General features: G+C 39.2%; 2 protein-coding genes across 4 annotated transcripts in view; one reads left to right on the forward strand and one right to left on the reverse strand.

The window, feature by feature from the left end:
* Positions 1-4,943: 4,943 nt before the first annotated feature.
* Positions 4,944-21,613, reverse strand: part of ckap5 (cytoskeleton associated protein 5) — a 94,505-nt gene continuing 77,835 nt past the window's right edge. The window contains exon 44 of the mRNA XM_068650994.1: positions 4,944-6,208. Within this exon, the coding sequence (XP_068507095.1) occupies positions 6,186-6,208 (23 nt within the window). The 3' untranslated portion in view covers positions 4,944-6,185. The remainder of the gene's footprint in view (positions 6,209-21,613) is intronic.
* On the forward strand, positions 5,794-20,676 carry LOC125970477 (synaptic vesicle glycoprotein 2B). 3 transcript variants are annotated; one of them, XR_007482117.1, is made up of 15 exons: positions 5,794-6,035; positions 6,296-6,519; positions 9,269-9,449; positions 11,212-11,363; positions 11,462-11,595; positions 11,855-11,944; positions 12,571-12,684; positions 12,854-12,942; positions 13,033-13,108; positions 13,395-13,483; positions 15,689-15,822; positions 15,997-16,194; positions 17,258-17,417; positions 17,678-19,495; positions 19,527-20,676. XR_007482117.1 is itself a non-coding variant. In XM_049722798.1 (14 exons), exons 1-14 carry the CDS (start codon positions 5,794-5,796, stop codon positions 17,859-17,861), a joined length of 2,067 nt encoding a protein of 688 aa, XP_049578755.1. In that variant the 3' UTR covers positions 17,862-20,676. The 3 variants fall into 3 exon arrangements, 2 of the variants coding, with proteins under 2 accessions (XP_049578755.1, XP_049578756.1); XM_049722798.1 differs by having other exon boundaries at positions 17,678-20,676; XM_049722799.1 differs by lacking the exons at positions 15,689-15,822; positions 15,997-16,194; positions 17,258-17,417; positions 17,678-19,495; positions 19,527-20,676 and adding an exon at positions 14,069-14,731.

Here is a 21,613-nt window from a genome sequence, read left to right on the forward strand (position 1 = left end):
ATACATGCAATGATGATGAGGCAAAATGGACCTCAGGAATCAGGCTTCAGTGGATCTTTGAGATATTGCAGCAGTATGAAACGTACAGTATGACTAATCAACGATAAATGGTGATGTTATTTTGTTTACCATGATAATGTTAATCCTCAGGCTTCATGGGTACCCTGGAAAACAAATACGCACCACTAAGAGCGTGTGTTTGTTGTGCTCACTTCTGTGATCAAATTCCATGTGTGCTGGTACATGATTGTTTTTTGTCCATTGATGTACAGCTGAATGATGATAGGCCCTCAAAACGGAATGCTTATTTGTTATGTTTTTGGGATGCTGTTCCATATTTTGCACTTGGGTAAAAATGTGGATAATTGAATGTGGAATGAACTGGAAATTGTTGATTAAAACAATTGTTTCCTCAAGTTGAGCATACTCTATACTGTAAGCAATCTTGTAGACTCATTTGTTAGGTCTCAATGTTTAAAGGTCGTTTAAAGCTAGCGGAATTTATCGATCTGTGCTCTTCAGTTTGCTAAACTAAAACAAGTATGTGTGCTAAAGGGTTACTGTTGATTAAGCATGAACTAACATATTTTTTCTTTTTAATGTAATCTTTACTTATCAAGCAATTGGACTGAGAAGAATGTGATTATAGCTATAGGTCTATGCAAAGAAAGGAAGAAGTGCTTCTGTCAGATTGCCTTGAAGGTTTTTGTTCTACAAAAATGTCTGTACTAATCCACAGGGAAGCACTTAGACAGAAAAACTAACAGCATATTTCCATACTATTGTATAAATTAATTTGATACTCTTCAAGGGTTGAGACTGATGTGAGCCCAGAGTGAATCCAGCATTGGTTGAACAACAAGCCTGGGAAGGGACCAAACGTTCATTTAATATACATGAAGGCACACACTGCACCTGCAACATTTATAACCAAGGATGGTGGAAGGAAACAGATTTGGGGGAGGGGTTTATATCCACTTTTTGTGAAATATCGTCTTAATTGGCAGGGAGATGGTCAACACATCTCTTAGTTCAACCCAAAGTGGAAAACATGCAACACCACATAGAAAGCTGGGGTTCAAACCCAGAATGTTTAAAAGTGACACAGATATGTACATGCTCCGCCCTCCTCCCCAGAAATCATCTAGTTGAATGAATTATTCACAAGTGAATCTTTCATCTTCTTTTGACGACATAGTCAATCGTTTCGACTTTGTGGGAGGGCCCAAAGGAAGGCTCTTTCCTGTCTCTGCGTGACTGTACCCCAGTATACAAAGTAAGGCTCTTAAAATGAGTTCTGTGTGAAAAGACCTTGACTGGATCAAACAAAGCTGTAACATCATACAACCCTAACCCTCAATCATTGTTGATATGAATTATGAGAGAGAGACTGAAAGAAAGAGAGAGAACTGAGAGACAGGAATACCTCAGTGACCTCAGATATCAGTACATTTTACCCTAAAATACTCTCAAATCAACTTTGCCACATTACTCAAGCGCTCCTTAAAGGAACAAACCGGTCAAAATTTATTTTATTATGTGGTCCAAAATGGCAGCACACAGGGTATGTCACTATTTTGATACTCAAACCTTAACTGAGGGAATCAGGTGACTTTGATATTTAACATTGATAAGAACATTGTTTCTACCCATCTTTCTTCTCATGTCAGTTAAATATTTTTCAAAGTTTATTCACTGCACTTCATGTCTCCTAAACCTTAGAGCGCCACTGCCACCTACTGTAGTGGATGTGCAATTACGCTTTACTCTAGTATGGCAAAAAAAAACACGTTATCATGTTAGTCTCGCTATATAGAAGGACTGCCCTGTGGTATGTGAGCACATTGGGGTAGGTGGAAACATTTAATAATTTATTTCCCAGATCAATAACCTGTGGCACAGCTGCACCAAAAGCTCAACAACCGCGTGTCAACGTGTCTCATTTCAGCTCAATGATGGATGAAAAGAAATTATAACTGCTAAAGTTGGTCTGAATATTATTCTGGTTCAGGGTTTCATTCCTGATATCATTTAAATGCCTGTTTAGAGAAGACTTACAGAATAAAAAAAAAACAGCATGATAAATTTTTATCCTTCACCAACCAATCAGAGGATGGAAAAATGTTGATATTATCGAGGACCAGCGTTCTGTCCCTGTGAAAAAAACTTGAAGTCTGATTGTTGTAGAAATGGTTCTGTTGCTAATAATTGAAGTTACATTAGCCTGCACTAAAGATGATTAAAAACACACAATACACAAAATGAACTTTATAGACGGATGCATTCATGATGCAAATCAGCTTCCACATCTGTTTGGATGAGCAATCAAGTTTACATACCGTAATTTCCGGACTATAAGCCGCGACTTTTTTCCCAAATTTTGAACCCTGCGGCTTATAGTCAGGTGCGGCTTATATAAGATTTTTTTCCGTGATATTTGTGATGACTTGATCACTTTTACACACTCGTAAAAAGGCTGTGGACCACTGTTGTGCGGTATCTTGAAGAAAAAAACAACAAAAATACTATTTTGAAACACTACTATGGCTGCTGCTTATTCTGGCTGTGTTGCTTGTGACTATTATGAGTTTTAGTAGGAATGCACGCTAGGTGACCTGCGTCAAAGGGCTCTAAACCATTTCTCTTACTCTGCCATGTGACTCAGAGATTACACAAAGCAGTGGCGCTGTTTGGACCATCTGCATTGTATTAAAACCCAATCAATCAGCATTTAAATTCAATTCTTCTGACATTTTGCTCATCAAAAACAAGTTGTAATGAATGTGAACTTTTAATGCATTTTATTCAGAAGGTTACTTTTAACCCTGAGGCTTAAATGGCCGCGCGGCGTATTTATGGATTTTTACGGCTTTCTGTGTACTGTCTTTCTTTGTAAAAAAACTCATGTGCACGTGCGGCTTATAGTCCAGTGCGGCTTATGTAAGAAAAAAACTAAAATATCCCTGAATTTTAGCTGGTGCGGCTTATAGTCCGGTGCGGCTTATAGTCCGGAAATTACGGTACATTGCTGCACTCACAAACCTTCAGTAAATCAAGCTCAATGAGTACTTATTAGTTTTGACAGTATATGTGAGAGCATGCATGCATTTGGGTTTTGCATGTTCTTGTGTGCAGTCCTTATCCAACTTAAAAGCTAATGAACCAGCAGATTCCAACCTGACTGAGCATCTGTTCCTGACAAAACCCATTTCCTGAGCCACTAATTAAAGGATGAGGTTGCAGAAAAACAGATGAAGAACAGAAAATAGATTTCCGTTGATACGTACGTACGTATCCACACAGTTGTTGAACTGCAAGAGTTTCTTTATGCTAAATAGATGAAACATTTTCATCTTACTTTCACAGAACATGGCTGGAGTTTTTTTCAGAAACCATATTCTTTCAGATGGAAATTAAGAACAGATCCCGACTGCTCAACACGAGCTTTTGTGCGTGTTTGAGTTCCCACACATGGATCTTTGTTCTTATGATAGCCCACTCATTTTAAATTTATATTTTTTTTCTCAGTGCACCTATTTCAGCTTTTGTATTTTACCAATAAAGTGGAGCCTACATTTTGCCTCCTTTGAAGATACATTATCTAACAGAAAATAATGGGATTTAAATGAATTATTTACAGGGTCAAGTATTGTACAGGTTCATTTTAAATCATTTTATCAATTGAAAGCAAACTATAATAGTGGACTGGGAATAAAGACAAGTGACATGAGACATGATGCACTGCATGCAGGAGCCAAGCTCATAGATGCTGCATGTTAGGTGCAGCCATATTTTTTCATGACTGGACGGCAATGTAGATTACCAGTGCTTCAGCTTTTACATTGTATTAGATTGGTAAAGTATAAAAACACACATTTAGGACTGTGACATGCTTGGAATCCGACAATTATCTGATTACATTTTTACAACTTGTTGAAACTGGCAGTACATGCTGCTGAATTTATCGGATTAATTATGTGCATTATTCAAAGATGGAGGGCAGATAAGGTCTGGCGACAATGGCGAGCTGATGACGCTGCCAGAATTTAATTTCCTGCTGCCTAGCCGTCAGTAGCGAATACCCCGAACATAATGATGGAAGGTTGGATCATTGCTGGTCAACTGTTAGTTAGATAAGTCATTATTGTGTTAACTATATTTTCTGTGACTTTGTTTTGTTACTTTGAAGTAAGCAAATAAGAAGTAAACAATCAACCCATACAACAGGTAAACATTATGTTGTTTTTTCAGAAATATCTTTCGGATTTATCTGGTACCTTTTGCAACTGGGACAAGATTTAATCTTGCACGCACATTTAATCCCAAAAAAGGAAATGCCTTCAAAACCAATACTTTAAGAATTATGAGACTGAAGAATTGTGTGTATTTCCGCTGGGAAGCACGGTTGGACAAAGTTTATGTACAATTGTCAAAATGTTATGAGTTTTGGATTATGAATCTTGCAAAAAGACTATTACGGGAAGCAAACCAAACTAACAATTCAGCATTTCTTTTTAACTCACAAATTCTAAAGAGTGTAATGCAGCATAGAGTGGCTACAATTTCAAACTCCTATGAAGCATTTTGGCGCATCTACATATCTAAAATATTAAACACAGCCTAAAGTGGACACTTGCTCCTTATCCAAAACTTCTTAGATTTGACCATTTGCTATTTTATAAGAATTAAATACAATGGATGCCTGATCTGGGAGTATGCAGGAAGTATGCAGTCGTGCAAAACGATTTGATGTTTTATTTTAATAGAAATTGCAATTCTAGAATCCGATCCAAAATACGATCATGTGATCACAAAATCTCTGTTTTGTGCATTCCTGAGTGACTCCGAATTACAACACAAAGCTAAGTTATGTTTAATTTACCCACAGAGAAACACAGAGATTTAATTTACCCAGAGAGAGACAAAGACAGAGAGACACTGCATTGGTGTATTGACTAATTGGCTCTTTTGCACTTATTGGTATTTAGGTGGATTAGTGAATACCTTGTCGTCAATAAAAGTAATAACAAGGTTTTATGATTCTGCGGTACTGTATGTGACCGCCAGCCCGGATGCCAACACTGGCAGGGGAGCTTTGTTAGACTCTACTGGGGCCACAAACATGTTTCAACGCTGCCGGGTGTTCATGTTTCATGTGTAGAAAGCCTTGACGCAAAGTGAGAATTGCAAGTGACCCCGTCAGAACATGAAGGGTCGATAGGGAACATACTGGATTCTGTGGTTAACCGCGAGCCAAACCATATTGTTCCTTTGAGCCTCCGCGACTAAACAGCCCCATCCCCTTACAACCCATGACAACTTGCTATACAGGAGGGTCATCCAGGGTCAAAAATGGGCAAAATCTCACAGTGGTCTACGTTTTTGGCAGTATACAGTGGGGCTGTTGCGGCACCCAGGAGCATAATGTAAATGTAACATAAAGCTGTGAAAGACTATTGTGGTTTGATAATTACATTTTTTTTTTTCTGTCTTCAGGTTTGGATATTGAAAACAAATATTACAGTTCTCTGAAGTCACACACTGCAGCTACTGAAATCAAGTCTTAAGACATTCAGGCATGCATGATTACACACTCGCTGCAAGAAAGCAACAAGTGCAACTGTGACCAACGGATCAGATATTTTCAAGTAATTGACACATCATGCTATAACTGAAGGCTCAAAGTTTACACCCTTGAAACGTCACACAGGCTCCCGATTATTCCCACAAATCACAGACATTTCCACTTGTTCCGATTAGTCTATCAGCATAGAGAAGGTAGAACCAGACAGGATGGCCGACCGCTACCAAAACAACATATACCACCAAAGCGACGGCGACAGCTATGGGACTTATGGAGAAGGTGATGGAGGTGGTCATGATGGATATGGCTACCAGGCTGACTATCCCCCCCAAGAAGAGGACGCTGCCAGTGATGTGACTGAAGGTCATGATGAAGAAGACCAAATGTATGAAGGAGAATATCAAGGGATACCACATCCTGATGAGGTGAAGGCCGCACAGAGGGCTGCAAGGTGAGGAGACACATTTACCATGCTGATGTGGGAAAACTGTATAGTACAGACTTTCCAGATGCACGTTGAACTCATGTAAAATGAATACAGAACTAATTGCAGTAATAAAATATAGTTGTTAGTATCGTAGAAAGAAAACTAATTTGAGTCTTAATAGTTATTCTGTCCAATTAACATCATGTATCATTTTGATGTTAACGTGAGCTCATTAGAGAGTGATTCCACCTCAAGATTTGTTCTCCTTTTTTGTGCAATCTCAGGGCAAAATCTCGAGCTGGCGGTGCACTCTCCGAACTGCAGGAGTTATCGGAACAGTATGAGGATATCATGGAAGACTGTGGCCATGGAAAGTTCCAGTGGACGCTCTTCATGGTGCTGGGTCTGGCTCTCATGGCTGATGGGGTGGAATGTTTTGTGGTTGCCTTTGTTCTGCCATCTGCCGAAAAGGATCTATGCCTGTCCAATGCAGAGAAGGGGATGTTGGGTAAGGTTGATTGTCAAACTGATTTGATACTGGCTTACCTGTTATGTGTGCTCTTTGATTTTGTCTAATCCGTGAGTCAATATATTCCTGCATTCCAAACGGGTGTGTGTATTGACATATCCTGTAGTGCTCGTTTCAGACAATTTCAAACATTTCCTTGGTCTCTTAAAACCAGGTCTGTGATTAGATTTCATCTAATTACCCAAAGGATCAAGAAATACAAGATGCGATCAATGATTTTAATTATTTTAGAGCCACATTTTCTCATTTGCAAATATATATATATATTTTTTTATGTGCTTGGCTTGCACACCTTCCAGCTCAGCGGATTCTCCCGTCAAATTGCTGACACACCCTCTGTTAGGAACTTGGAAATGTGTAGGCAAACACCAAAGAGGCATGACTCAATAAAGTCTGAGCCTGGCTGTAAATCATGGAATATTGGGTTTTCCAGAGACTTGTCATTGTACTGACACCTTTGGAAAGCAGAGCACATTTTGCTTCAATTGTTAGGAACATTGTAGAATGAGCAGCAGAGCTGAGTAGCAGGTTTGTGCCCATGAAGAATTTTCAAAAAAACGCTAGTGACCAGCAGATTATTTTGCTGTTGACTCGTTTTGAGGTTCTGTACATGTGGAGGAATGTTATGCTGAGCTTGAGTTCAGAATTGTGGAGAAGACCCAAAGAGTTTTCTGAGGAAGCAGAAATAAATCTACTTGCTTGCTGGAGATTGCATGCAGTCTTCGTTGCTCTACACATGAAGGGCTTACTTGAGTTGCTTATTTGTATTCTACAAGTTATGCAGGGCATGGTTAGAAGTAGACGTGCGTATTTGTACAACTGACATTCATGCAACTGTGAGAAAAAGTAGGATAGACGCTGAGCAAACAAATTCCACTGGGAGAGAAAAGTGAGAAACAAACAGCAGCAGAAACAAGAAAACAAATAGCAGTCAAATGCAGACAGGGGGATACAGAAACAACTTGTGTGTGAATGAATAAGCAGGGGAGTGGATGGCAAAGGGAAATGGAGATGTGACGTGAAGAAATATGGGTGGAGGAAAAAGCCTGCTGCAGTGCGGTCATCATGAACTATTTCAGTCGTAGATTAAATGGTCTAAAATGGAGTCTGGTCAGACATTAACACTATTACAGTATTCATAAGAAATGTTCTGATGTGTTTTCATACATTCACTTAACATGTATGCAGCCTAATAAAATAATCTTAAAATGAATAGTCACAGCCATAGCTCGACCCCTGTTGTACGACCATCTGCACACTGGTGGTGCGTTCCAGAATTAATCTGATGCAACAAATAGATAAAGAGAATGATCTGCCCACAACTCTCTTGAATAACTTGAGAAAATTCTGTAATTCCATTTGCCACAGACAAGCTCCTTCCTTCACCCAGATATATTGAGATCACATACCATAATTTAATCACATCTTTCAAATTCATTGATCTACCTCACAGTCAGCTGATCTACGCTCAAATCTCTGCTGGGACATTTTTGTGTGGCGTTTGCATGCTCTCTTTGCATGGCCGACTTTCAGTACATTAGTTTTTTGGCTTTATTCTCACCCATGTCGTCTTTCTGCAGCAACGTGTCTTACTTGGATGACAGGAATACAGATACAGGCTTGCACAGTTCACATCACATTGAATCATTGTGCTAAATTACCTGGAGAGAAGAGTGAGTGGCCATTTTTTATGATCGGACCGAGGTGGAACCCGGAAGAGTCACGCGCGGTGACCCTTGCTGTGATGTTGTCATGGAGGAGTGGATTCCAGTGGCAACCCAAGAAGCTTTGGTAAAGTCCATTCTCAAAAGGGTTAATACACTGTTGGAAAAGAATGGACAAAACATATTGGCACTTAAGGATAAACACTTATTGACACAAGTTTGGACATTTTTACATAGGGGTGTCACATGCCTGTGTCACCTGCCACCAAGCCAGTCACTTCCATTGACGTCACATGCTCACAGCCACACCCACGAAATCAAGTAATCACCTGCATCTGTCCCTTCTTGTTGGTGAACGCTACTTAAACCCGGCACTACCTGCTTTTCTCTGCCAGTCTGTCCCATGATGCCACTTGTTGCTCACCGCGCTTTACCCCTCTGACTCCTGTTGCCAACTTTGCTCATGTGCTGACCTGTCTATCTCTGTCTGCCGCCCACCCTGACCACGTCTTGCTAGCCACCCGGCCTGACCTCCTGCTTGGTCAGGCCGGGCGGCCGCACCTGTCGTTCAGCTTCTTCCTCTGCGGCCTCTGTTCCCGGGACTCAAGCGCCGCCGCCCCCTGAGCCGGTTCCTGATGCATCTGCGGAGTAGTGATCCGCTTCTGTAATTGGTTGTCCTGTCCTGTCTGTCACAAGGGGCATGTCCATTTTGTTTCCAGTGGCTAAGACAATGTGTGTGTTGAGGTATTTTGAGGGTACAGTAATTGACCTCCATTTTTTTCAATGTTGTCCCACTATGAAGTACCGAAATTGCCCAAATCTTTTTCTACGCATCTGCCATTGAGTATGAAAAAGTGCGTTTAATGTCAACCAAATAAATGGCATTTTATTTTCAAAGCCCAAATTCAAAACAACTGGCTATTTCAATGCAATTTACATATCAATCAGAACTAGAAAGATGCTCCTCAGAAAAAGAAATAAACTGCATGAGAAAGTACTAGGCGAGGGAAGTGATGAAACACTCCCACTTTCTCAAATTTAACACCTTGTGTTTCTCTCTGCAGGTCTGATTGTCTTCCTGAGTATGATGGTGGGAGCATTCATATGGGGTGGTCTCGCAGACAAGATTGGCCGTCGACGCTGTTTGGTTGTGGCCTTAGCTATAAACTGTGTCTTCGTCTTCCTATCTTCTTTCGCCCAGAGCTATGGCTTCTTCCTCTTCTTCAGGCTGCTGTCAGGCATTGGGTAACTCATGCACTGTACATCCCTGCTAACTGTTGTGTTGTTGCCTTCACTTCTTTTTACTCAAGAACTCAGAGGGTTCATACTTCTCCATTATTATCCACCATTGCATGTTTTAATACATGATTATCTTTGATCAGTATATTGTGGTAGACAATATTTCTGCCAAATGCAAAATGTAAATCAATTCTGGATCATTGTCCTTTTTCTGATACCGCATAGACAGAAAATATAGAGAATGTTTCTAAAGAAACATTTTTTTGCAGTAGAGGACAGCACAGTGTCTCACTGGTTACCACGTCCGCCTCACCGTGCAGAATTCGATTCTGGCTCTGGCCTTCCTACTCAGGTTTCTTCCCACATCCCAAAAACATGCATGCTAGGCCTATTGAGCACTCTAAAATTGCGATGTGAGTTGTCTGTCTATATGTGTGCCCTGCGATTAGCTGGCAAACACTTCAGGGTGTTCCCCGCCTACTACCCAAAGTCAGCTGGGATAGGCTCCAGTGTGCCCGCGACCTTTGACCTTCATGGCCATTGACAGCTATAGACGTTAAAGATACATTTGAACTAAGATGGCAGTGAATGAGTTCATATTTAGCACATCTTTTATTATGGTACTGAAGTTTTGCTACATTTCCATTCCAATTGCCTTGTGCTGTAAATCTCATATTTACTTTCACGTTTACAACCCCACGTCGGCAGTCTGGTGTTTCATAGCAGGGACTAAGCTCAAAATAACTCAAATCCACGGGGAACCACACACTCAGAAATCAGGTCACGGCACACCACAAATGATCCCATCCACAAACAGCTTGCACCACATCAATAAATTTCTTGTAGTTATAGCTTGTTTGCCGTGTCCTGCCTCATTGTATGTGTCTAATAACTATAGACTTACTGTGGACTATTAGTATTACTATTTCATCCATGCATGCATTCTTTAATGCTTGTCTTCACTGTGAGTGTACCCTGGAACGGTTACCAATAGAGCACATTCACAGCAGACAAACAATTCACACTCACATTTACGCCCATGCATGATAATAGAGTCTTTAATTAGTCTAACATTAATCCCTGTGGAAGGAAGCTAGGAAACCTAGTAGAAATGCACGCAGGCAAAGGAGCAACAGTCAAACTCCACACTGAAAAGTATCAGTCGAGAACCAAAGTTGTAACCTCTTGATGAAGAGGTGGATGTGCTAAACAATAGGCCACCCTGCTGACCACTACTGATCTTTAATATTATTTTAAAACTTGATAATACCTCAACAAGCAAGACATCATAAGGTATCAGTAATTTTAAAGTATTTTTTTTAACATATTCTCATATTGTGACACTCGCAACATTCACGATAGCTATGAAAAACAATGTATCAACATGAGCAAGATACATTATATCTAAAATATATATACTATTGGCAAATATATTAGGTTAGGGGAGTACAAATATGCATTCTGCTAAGATATAGACCTCCATGTGTATTTATTTGTGTATTTGATTAATAGCGTGATTTATTCATATCTCTCTCTCCGACTCTCACTCTCTCTCTGCAGATTTGGTCAGTAATCAGATTAATTAGATATTCAAATTGTACAGGAGGGCGACACTAGAATATTCTGGTAGTAGTCCAAGCGGCCTTTGTTGTTGTTTTTATGACCCTTAATTCAATTATTCCTTTGAATCAAATAATTTGAAAACAAAATTCTCTGCCGATAATGTTTGCAAGCAAAGTTAGTTAAAGGAGTCTCATCTGTTTTTCAGTATCGGTGGCACAGTACCGATTGTCTACTCGTACTTCTCTGAGTTCCTTCAGATGGACAAGCGAGGAGAGCATCTTTCCTGGTTGTGTATGTTTTGGATGATTGGTGCGATTTTTGCCTCTTTTACTGCCTGGGGAATCATCCCCAGATATGGTAAGATGATTTACTGTCATTGTAGCTACATGTACAGCACAACTTGGCATATAATTCTCAGGTTTAAGACTATGTATTTGTGCTTGTATTTTGCGTAGGTTGGGGGTTCAGTATGGGCACAGACTTCCAGTTCCACAGTTGGAGGTTATTTGTTCTAGTTGCAGCTCTTCCTGCCATCGCCTCTCTGATCGGACTAACGTTCATGCCTGAGAGTCCTCGCTTCTTGCTTGAGGTGAGATAGCTCACATGTTTTGGTTCCCTGCTCACTTTCGCAAACGTGCTTCGTTTAGTATATAGGTGTTGTAGTTTTTTCAATGAGGCAATCTGCATGACTTGAAAAATCAATTTATGCATAAAGGGGATTAGTAGTGTGTCAAATTTCTTTGAATCTACAAGTACAAAGAATATGAATTTATTCTTGTGTTGCTCTATAAACACCAAGAATCTAGTGTGCAGAATTGGTGCTGAAAATGTCATCTTGTTTGGAGCAGAATGCCAAGCACGATGAAGCATGGATGATTCTAAAGCAGGTCCACGACACCAACTGGAGAGCCAAAGGACAGCCGGAAAAAGTCTTCACTGTGAGTCAATACTGCAGATATCCAATAAAACTATCCAGATGCATAGAACTGCCTATACATACTGCTTGTACACTAACTGCATATATATATACATCTTTACATCTCTTTACATCTATATATATATATATATATATATATATATATATATATATATATATATATATATATATATATATATATATATATATATATATTTTTTTTTTGTGCATCTCAAAATGTGGCCACATTCAGCTTTGTAGTCACTCAGTTTTAGGATCATTTTAAATATGAAACTGAACTATTTTTGGTGGGAAAATTGCATCAGGCATTAACATTCTCAGAACCACCCTGAATATTATAACATGACTGGAGGGCTTCATTTGCAAGAATTTTACGAAAATGGATATCACTGTTGCATTTACATATAATTAGTCTCAGGGTTGTGTCAAAAAGTGGATAAATAAGACTCTTTTGTTCATGTTTCAGAGTTGGTGATTTTGCAAACATCTATAAATATCTGCATTGGCTCAAAAGTTGTTGTCTTCTGAAAGTCTGTCCTATTTGAAGAAATTAAAAATGACGTCATTGGAGATGTTGGACAAATTTGATCAACCGTACGTATATCAGTTCTCCTTTACCTTCTTCAGGTGACTCACATCAAAGCTCCAAAGACAGCAGAGGATGAGTTAATTGAGATTCAAAGTGCTACAGGAACAGCTGTGCAACGCTGGGCTGTCCGCTCTCTTACGCTATGTAAACTGGTACGTAAATCACATCCAATACTGTATTTTAAATTTAATAGAGAATACTAATTCAAGTGAATTACATCTCACAACACATGCATTGCTGTTCTGGCTTAACGTTGTTCTGTATTAGAGAGTTTAATTCAATGTAGATTTTCTGTCATGTGTATTTGTGTTTCGGCCCCAGGTATTTAAGAACGTAGCATCTCTCTTTTCTGCTGAGCTGAGGTTTGCTACTCTCTTTATGGCCATCATCTGGTTCTGCATGGCTTTCAGGTTTGCTCACACTGTCGCCCACTCCAGGTGAAACTTGCCATTTATTGCATTTTAAACACCCGCTTTTCTTTTCACACTGCTTTCTCACAGCTACTATGGCCTATCTGTGTGGTTCCCAGACATGATCAAGCACCTTCAATATGAGGAGTATGAATCCAGAGTCAAGGTAATGTAAGCACCACTCTGCATTCATTGATCTGATAGATTATGCGTGACCCTTCGCGAGTGAGCTGTTACATCTCAAGGGGCTAAATAAAGAATTTTCACCAACTTAAACAACTTTGTGTAATAAAATAATGATTACATTTTCATACCCAACTTTTTCTGTTTCTGTCTCACCTTACTTGATGCATATAAATCAGTCACATATCCCATCTGTGAAATGTTACTTTATTTATACAATTGCTCAATTCTGAATATCTGCCTCTCACTGAAGTTTTTTCTGTCTTCAGGTATTCCATAGAGAAAAAGTGGAGAACTTCCATTTCAACTTTTCTTTAGAGAACCAGGTCCATAAAGAAGGCGAATACATCCATGACAAGTAGGTGCTTCTTTCCCGTTCTCTTAAAGTTGTTTTATTGACATTTATGTGATTTGTCATTTAAATACGTAAAACTATGAGGTTGTAAAGTTGAAATTACTTCAGCTTCTCTCCACAGCCCTGCTCAGTGAAAGCACAGTAAATCATCTTGATGTGACATGTAAAGCTTCTGTAGTTTGAATGTGGCCAGGATCCTATGCCTTGAAAAACATCATAAGCACCTTGTGCAAAGTACACAAGAGTTAATGCATTTCATTAGTTATCCAAAGTGCATGTTGTGCTGTGTGAAACATTTGCTCGATGTGATTAATCATTTTGCTCTTGCATAATGGCCAAATGCTTAAGTTGAGAAGCTGATCAACCTCGTGAGGTTTACGCGTAGGCATCATTTAATTGCTGATTACTGAAACTGTACAATGTACTCGGAATAGATCGATAAACTGCAATTTCATTCTGCACAGCTTTTCAAGCATCCACTGGGTCGAAAGATTCGACCTGGTCAGTCTTGATGTTTTGAATGTTCACAATTGCCAACCTATAGAAATTCACTTCCCGATCATTCTCATATTTTAAAAATTCTGTCAGGAACATCACAGCGGGACCGAGCAGGACATTGAAGGCATTGAGAAATTCGCTACTCAGAGTGTGGGTGTTTTTGGAGAGGCAGAATGCGTTCTGCTCCCATTTGTTTACGAACACGACCAGCAATGACATACTGAATAAAGAAAACGGCAAACTTCATGACGCCAGTGTTGCACTTTTCGTCCTCCAACATTATTTACAGCCTGTTAATTCCTGTCACGTCCTTTTGCATTCACCCCATTTTTTTTCTTTTACAGTGACTAGATTTCTCATCTATACCATGACTTAGTGGCTAATATTTTGCCAGTTTAAATATGAGGCCCAGCATCACATTTACCCATCTCACTTCCTCACAACTTTGTTTCCAGTCCACTGTAATTTGTCCCAATGGCTGGCCTGAAATGTGATTGAAAGAGCCGCCAGAAAAAAATTATGTAAACACAGCATAACAGAACATGACGTGTGCTATTGCTTGCCTCCATTATAGAGTTTATAAGGGGTGTGTGTAAAGTTTGAAAGAAAGTTCTGGCAGGTCCCCAAAATATTGTTCTGAATGTGCCTTAACAAACTTTTATTGGTTTGTGTAGCGCACGGGTGGTTGGATGAAGACACTGAGAGTGTTGTAACTTTCTTTTTCTTTTATTCGGTCACATTTACTACAACATGTCCCAGACACGGCTTCCCCACACGACTCACTCGGATCTCCGTCCCTCCTATCTTTTCCTCAATCCGGACCCGTGAGGACCCCTGAGCTGTCTTTCACCTGTCTGCATGGCTTCCCAAGTATCTCCTGACTAAAAAAAATTGACTTAATTACTACTTTCATGCAACTGTTACAAAAATACAAACATGTCAAGTGGACGACCTCCTATGATTAAATTCTGATGACTACCGTGTACCCCACATTTGGCTATTTGCTTAAAGTAAGTTATGCATGGCAGCACATGTTAATCAAGTTAATTAATCACTGGCATCAGAGACCAGGCAGGATGTTTCCTCCTATGTTTCAAAAACATGCATGGTAGGCCAATTGACAACTCCAAATTGCCTGTAGGTGTGAGTGTCCGACCTTCCTGTTGCTCATTGTGCGGATTTACCAAACTCGCTGTAGCAGTAAAAAGTGGTTCAGATAATGGATGAAAGGATGGATGGACTTTACATCACCAAATCAATCATACGGTTTGCTCACAAACAAACATAAATATAAATTTCTCTAAAGTGGAAAAAAAAATTGTAGCTGCTATTGGGCTTTACATCATCTGTACGTGACTATATTTAATGACGTTTTCAGTATACAGTATGTGACTACTACTGTATATTACTTGACTTCTATGCTATTGCAAAATTGAAAAAAGACAGAATGGGACTTCACTTCAATATAAAAACAAGTTTTCCGCTCAAACTATGATACTGCCATGGAGCGCATCATGTATGCATACATGTGTGCATCGTATGGCGTTCATATGTTTGCATGCGACAAAGCTTGTTTGCATAGCAGTTGTGACTGACTGCAATGTATTACTAGACCATTCTGCTCATTCTGCAATGCTTCAGCTATAGAAGTCTGAGTCCATATTTTTTTTGTCTATTGGCTTGTTTGTGTGTCCCATCCCATGCCCATAGGTTCATCAAAATAGAACTGAAGTCTGTGAAGTTTGAGGACTCATTGTTTGAAGACTGTCTCTTTGAGGACATCAAGTCCACTGACACGATGTTTGAGAACTGCACCATACGCAACACTGTCTTCACTAATACAGGTAGGTTCAGGTGAAGCAGCTCATGTTGGTGAGGCTCACTGGTTTGGCTGGTATGTTTATTAAATATCATGGTTTGAGGTAGGCAGAAAAATTCATAGCTGTCCCAATACTGTACACCAAGGGACAACACCCTGAATCTCTCTTATGCATTATCTGCTTTATGATACTCTGTAGATCTGAAGGAGAAGTTCATTGACTGTAGAATGGAAAACAACACCTTTGAGGACGACAAACGTGGCTGTCACCTAGACACTGGTGAAGAGAATGATGTCCTCATATATCTGGTCAGTTTCCTTGGCAGTCTGGCTGTGTTGCCTGGCAACATCATCTCCGCCCTCTTCATGGAGAAGATCGGCAGAGTCAAGATTATAGGTGATGTGGATTTTACTTTGCTGACCTCTCTGATGGTCATTACTCTGTATATGCAAAAGTCAACCCAAGATCTCCAAATGTCCAATTGGCATATTTACTTACCACCCTTTTCTGTATTTAATTGGCGGTGTCTTGATAAGTACAATATAAATCCAATTTAGTGTGTTCATAAAATATAATAGCCTGATATTATCACATCTGCAGACCTCCAGTGTTGGTGTACACCAGCTCAAATGAGTAAGGCTGTATAGCACTTGCAAAATCAGCTTCTTGTCCTGATTGGGGTTATAAACTATTCCAGCAGACTTTTGGCGAGAGATGGAGTGCCTGTGGGCAATTGAAAATGTTCAATTAATTTAACGTGCAAACTCCAGGAAGGCTGGAGCTGAAAGTCAAACCCAGAACCTCATACAGGAACTGGGAAGCCTACATTATTCCTATCTATCTCATCCAGATTTTTAGATGATGAAAGGGATTATCCGTCGATCTATTAAATGGGAATATTCTGGCAGATAGAATTTGGGCTGTGTCAACAAGTGTGTTGGACGTCAGACAATCATTTTATAAAGACGTGGACAGCACTTTGAGATTTGCATAAAAATAATAACTGCAATATAGTTAAAATGTATTATTATCATTATTATTATTATTATTATTATTATTATTATATATTTTTTAAATCAGCCCGCAATAGTCAGGGTCAGGTCGCAGATGTCGAGAATCTATGTGGAGACTCAACGAGCATATTCAAAGGGAATGAAAAGAGCTGCTTTGACTGGCCATGATTGAAGTCCGCTGTGACCACTCCCATAGTGGCGCAGCCCTCCCCTTCACAAATCTGCCGCCTTACACTCGTTTGTGAAATTACCAACATGGGGTTGAACTTTTCTTTGCGCAGAGATATACTGTGTGCTGCGCCAGATTTATGTTAGTCACAAAAATAGAGCCCAGAACCTTTCAATTCTAAAGTGGGATTTGTAAAAATTGATTTTGAGTCCAACATTATGAGTAGTTCAGTCAGGCCTTTGAAGTAGGGTTTTAATTGGACTTATCATCTCCTCAGGTGGCTCAATGCTGATCTCAGCAGGCTGTACCTTTTTCCTGTTTCTGAGCTTCAGCCAATCTGCGATCATCGCTCTACAGTGTCTCTTCTGTGGCGTCAGTGTGGCTGCATGGAATGGCATCGAGGTGGTGACAGTAGAGCTCTACCCTGCTTCTAAAAGGTACTTGCCTACTTTTGTCACAACAGGAGAGACTTTGTTAACATCAATCAGCATTGAATGAGTTTTAAATAACCAGAGAAAAATAGTCATTCAAACCCCAGAAGCATGTAATTCAAAAGAAGTCATGGGTATTGTCTAATTTGTGTCTTTGTCGCTTTGCAGGCATGATCACTCAAACCTTGATTGTAAATCGATTAATCATGGAATACCAAGCTATTTTAAGGTTGCAAAAAATCTTCTTACATCTGTCTGTATCTCAGGGCAACAGCCTTCGGTGTCCTGAATGCTCTCTGTAAGCTGGCAGCGGTTCTTGGCAGCTCTATCTTCGCCAGTTTTGTGGGCATCACCAAAGTCATCCCCATCCTGCTATCATTTGTTGCGCTGGTATGCGGCGGCATGGTTGCCCTCAAACTGCCGGACACCCGAGAGAAAATTCTCCAATGAGGTGACTTGAGGTCCAGTATTGAGAGCGTTTAAGACATACTGTAATTGCTTGATGTTGAAGTCTTGGCAGCACCAATTGACTTTTACTGCACTTTTCTTTCCAAGGCAAGGACGGTAACAACTAACACTTCAAATACAAAATGCCATGTTGTACTGATTATTTTTTATTTTGACAATGCGCATTTTGAGGGGTAGATCAGACAAAGTGAGATGAGATCGATTTATTTTGTTTCAGTTATCAGGGATGATCTTAAAATAATGTGTGAAAAGGATATGCATACACTAACTTAAATCATGTGCACACTCAATATGACACAAATCACAATGTAATTGATCATCATTCCCCATGCTCGGTGTTGAATATATAATGTGAAATGATATCACAAACTGGCAACATAAATTTTTAACTGTCTCACTAGCAGCAAAGTCCATTTTTAAATGTGTTGCAAAAATGATCCTACAATTGTGATTTCATACCCAGCTCGTCCTAATGCTATTCATTGCGTCCTTGTTAAATGATTACACTTGTCAGTACTCTTAACTGGAATGACTGGAACATAAACTGTGATAATTAAATCAATAATAATCCACATTTTTAAAATGTACTCAAACCCATGGCTAAATTGCACCGATGCTTTTGTCCCGAGACTTGACAAACATGAGGTTTTATAAGTAGTCAGTTATGTACTATTACCATTCATAGCTGCTTTACATTGAAGATGTTTATTTTAGTACTGACACTATTAGAGAGATGTTTTATGTGTTAAATATTCACCCATGCGTTCTCAGTTAATTTATAGAGACAAGCGTTCGCACCTTGAAAATGAATTGACGGCACATGCATGTACAGTAAATCAGGCGCGTGAACCACTACAATGACTCCTTACTTAATGTGTGTATTTTCGTGGCTGCAGCAAATAAACACATTTATCTCATGAAAAGTACTTATTTGCACTCAAGATATTTGAATCTCTAATAGTGTCAGTCAAAAAATAACTCAGCTTTGTAAAGGCACATCATTTAATACAATTTTGGAAATGACAAACGTGCAGGTGTGTCTAATAGTTTTAAAGTGTCCAGTGAATTCTGTTTACAGGCACATTTATTATTGCATTCCAAGCCGCTCCTGCACATCAACACACTGACAATGCACATACCAATGATGGATGACATTACATGTGTGGGTGATGGAGCTAAATGTTTTATTTTTCTTGTAAAATTTGATGTTGACATGTATTTATTGCAAGTGGTTCCGTGGCGCAATTGGTTGTGTAAGTAACTAACTGCATGTTCGTCTGATGTTTTCTCTTGTTTGTATGTTTGTCAACGTGTGCACCTCAAAAAATTTCCTCAAATGGTCTGTGCTTCCTCTAAAGCAGGGATTGTCAACGGGTGGGCCGTGGTGGTATTGCAGGTGGTCCGTGAAATTGGAAATGATAAATAATTGTAAGATTTTTAAAAATAAAATGTATCTATTATTTACACTTAATTTATTTTCCAGCTAATTTTGTGAATCATTTAGCTATACAAATTGTCAAATGTAGCTGAGATTCCCAAAATTGACAAACAGATGCAAATAAATAGCCTGTGTAGGTCTATCCAAAATTCCCAAAAATTCCACTGCAAAAACAGTGGTCCCCGAGTTGCTTCTTGGTTATAATGGAGGTCCCTTGGACACAACCAGTTGAAAACCCCTGCTCTAAAGTCCGAATAGTTCATTTCTCTACATATGACTCGCATCCAAAGAGGAAAAAAAACCTGGTTTCGAAATTTTATTCTACATCCTCGGTTAGCTCTGGTTTTGGTTGCTCTGTTGGTTAATGACAAGTGTTGTCTTGCACCAGCACATTTACTAGCTTTAGGTAAACATACGTACATGAGCTGTAACCAAACAAAAACATATAAGCCCTGGGCATACCGCTGCAGAATAAACACATTTACGCCGCTTGGCTTTAATTCAGTGACGGTAATCGTGAGTATAACATCAAAATAAGTTTAAAAAATGTAGTCGCTCAGTTCCTCTGCCTAATAGTATTGATGAATTTTGTCAGAATACTGTAAGGGTTTTAGAAAAGTAATCAGAATCTTCCTCCCACAACCTCTACTCCCTTCAAAAGATTCCATATTGTTACCACACAAACAAGTGCAAATTCTGTTTGGGTTTTTGAATTTTATTGTGTGTATATTTCTTTTATCTTACTGATCTTCATATTTTATACTACTGTTTATCAGCAGTTATTTTATTGCAGGTAGTTCTACAAACTTAAAAGGGAAGGCGACTCCAAAATATTCTTTACAATAATATGTTGTATGTACCCACACTAGTCTAAAGACGGCATTCTGACAAATTCGACATCTTTTGAATGGCAGTAAGATATTATATCCATTTGAGGGGCCGGCTATTTTGCCATTTGCCATCGACTGAAAATGATATTCCATAAATAAAACATACATCAGAACACTGTGTTTTGATTGGATCATAATTGTTGCTGCAGTGAGGGAAAAAAAAGGGCAAATCATCAAACGGTGACAGTATTTTTTGATGTCATGACACCAATAACCAAATTGCTTCTGACAATGAAATAGTAACATTCAGTTTTTATGGCTTATCATATTTATAATTTTCCCGTGTCAATATTTGTGTCTGGAAGAAGTGAAAGCAAAGCCTACTGTTTGTTCCAAGTGCAAGTGATTGAAATGATTGTCTTTCATTTTATTGGTGGTTCATGGTATAATTTGATTTCTATTCATTACATATGTGTATTTGTGGCAATGACAAATCTGATCATTAAAGCAAAATTGTCCATGCTTTGCAGTCTTTGAAGTACATTTATTTATTCCATGACCAAAAAACACATGCATACTCGTACTGTACTTTCGACTTCAACTCAGATATAAAATCAGATATTGTAATCTTTGAAGATGCATATTACTAAAATGAGACCAGAATAAGTTTTGATGCCAATTTATATCCATAAATGACTCTGCAAATATTCTAGAGACCAGCTTCAAAACAATTGACAAAAATTATTTGCTGTAACTACCCTCATTTCGGAATATTCCAGCGGATTTTTCTGCCAGACCCCTACCAAGGTCTCCTGCATCGGAGACAGTGGAAGCAACGATGCTTGCTTCAAGGAGAGGCCAATCAATAGCATCATATGCCTTCATCACTCAGAAACTCCTGAATTACTTCTGCCTCATGAGCACTGACAATTGCATTCACCAGAAGGAGCCCTGCATAACGCCTGCATAAGCAGATGGTCTGACAGAGCCCGACCATTTGCTAAAACCAGCCAGGGTCCATCTGGCTACCCCACAAAAATTGTGTGCCTTTCAAGGACAACCCTCATAAGACCACCTTGAAAACTCCCGCGAGCATGGTGGTGGCAAGACCATGAACAGGCATGTGCTCGTTGTTTTTTCTAATTAAGTTTTACAAGTCATTGGTCAGAATAATGGTGAAAAAAAGACATGTAAGCAGAGGTGAAGACTTTTTATATCGACTGTAGGTCTACATTGGTTTGTAATACTAAATTCTTACTAAAAACCACAATTTTGTAAGTATAAATTCTAGCATGAGCATAGCTTCTCTCCCCAAGCAGAACAAAGTTTTGGCCCGGGTGCAGTAATTGTAAAATAGTGACATTCTCCTGTAAAAAGTATTTGTGGTCACACTCTTCCCCTGCCTTTAACATCAACATAAATGTGGTTTTCAATGACCAGTGAATTTGTCTTAGTTAAAAAGTCAC

Source organism: Syngnathus scovelli, chromosome 6 (assembly GCF_024217435.2).
Source record: "Syngnathus scovelli strain Florida chromosome 6, RoL_Ssco_1.2, whole genome shotgun sequence".
Taxonomy (NCBI): Eukaryota; Metazoa; Chordata; class Actinopteri; order Syngnathiformes; family Syngnathidae; genus Syngnathus; species Syngnathus scovelli.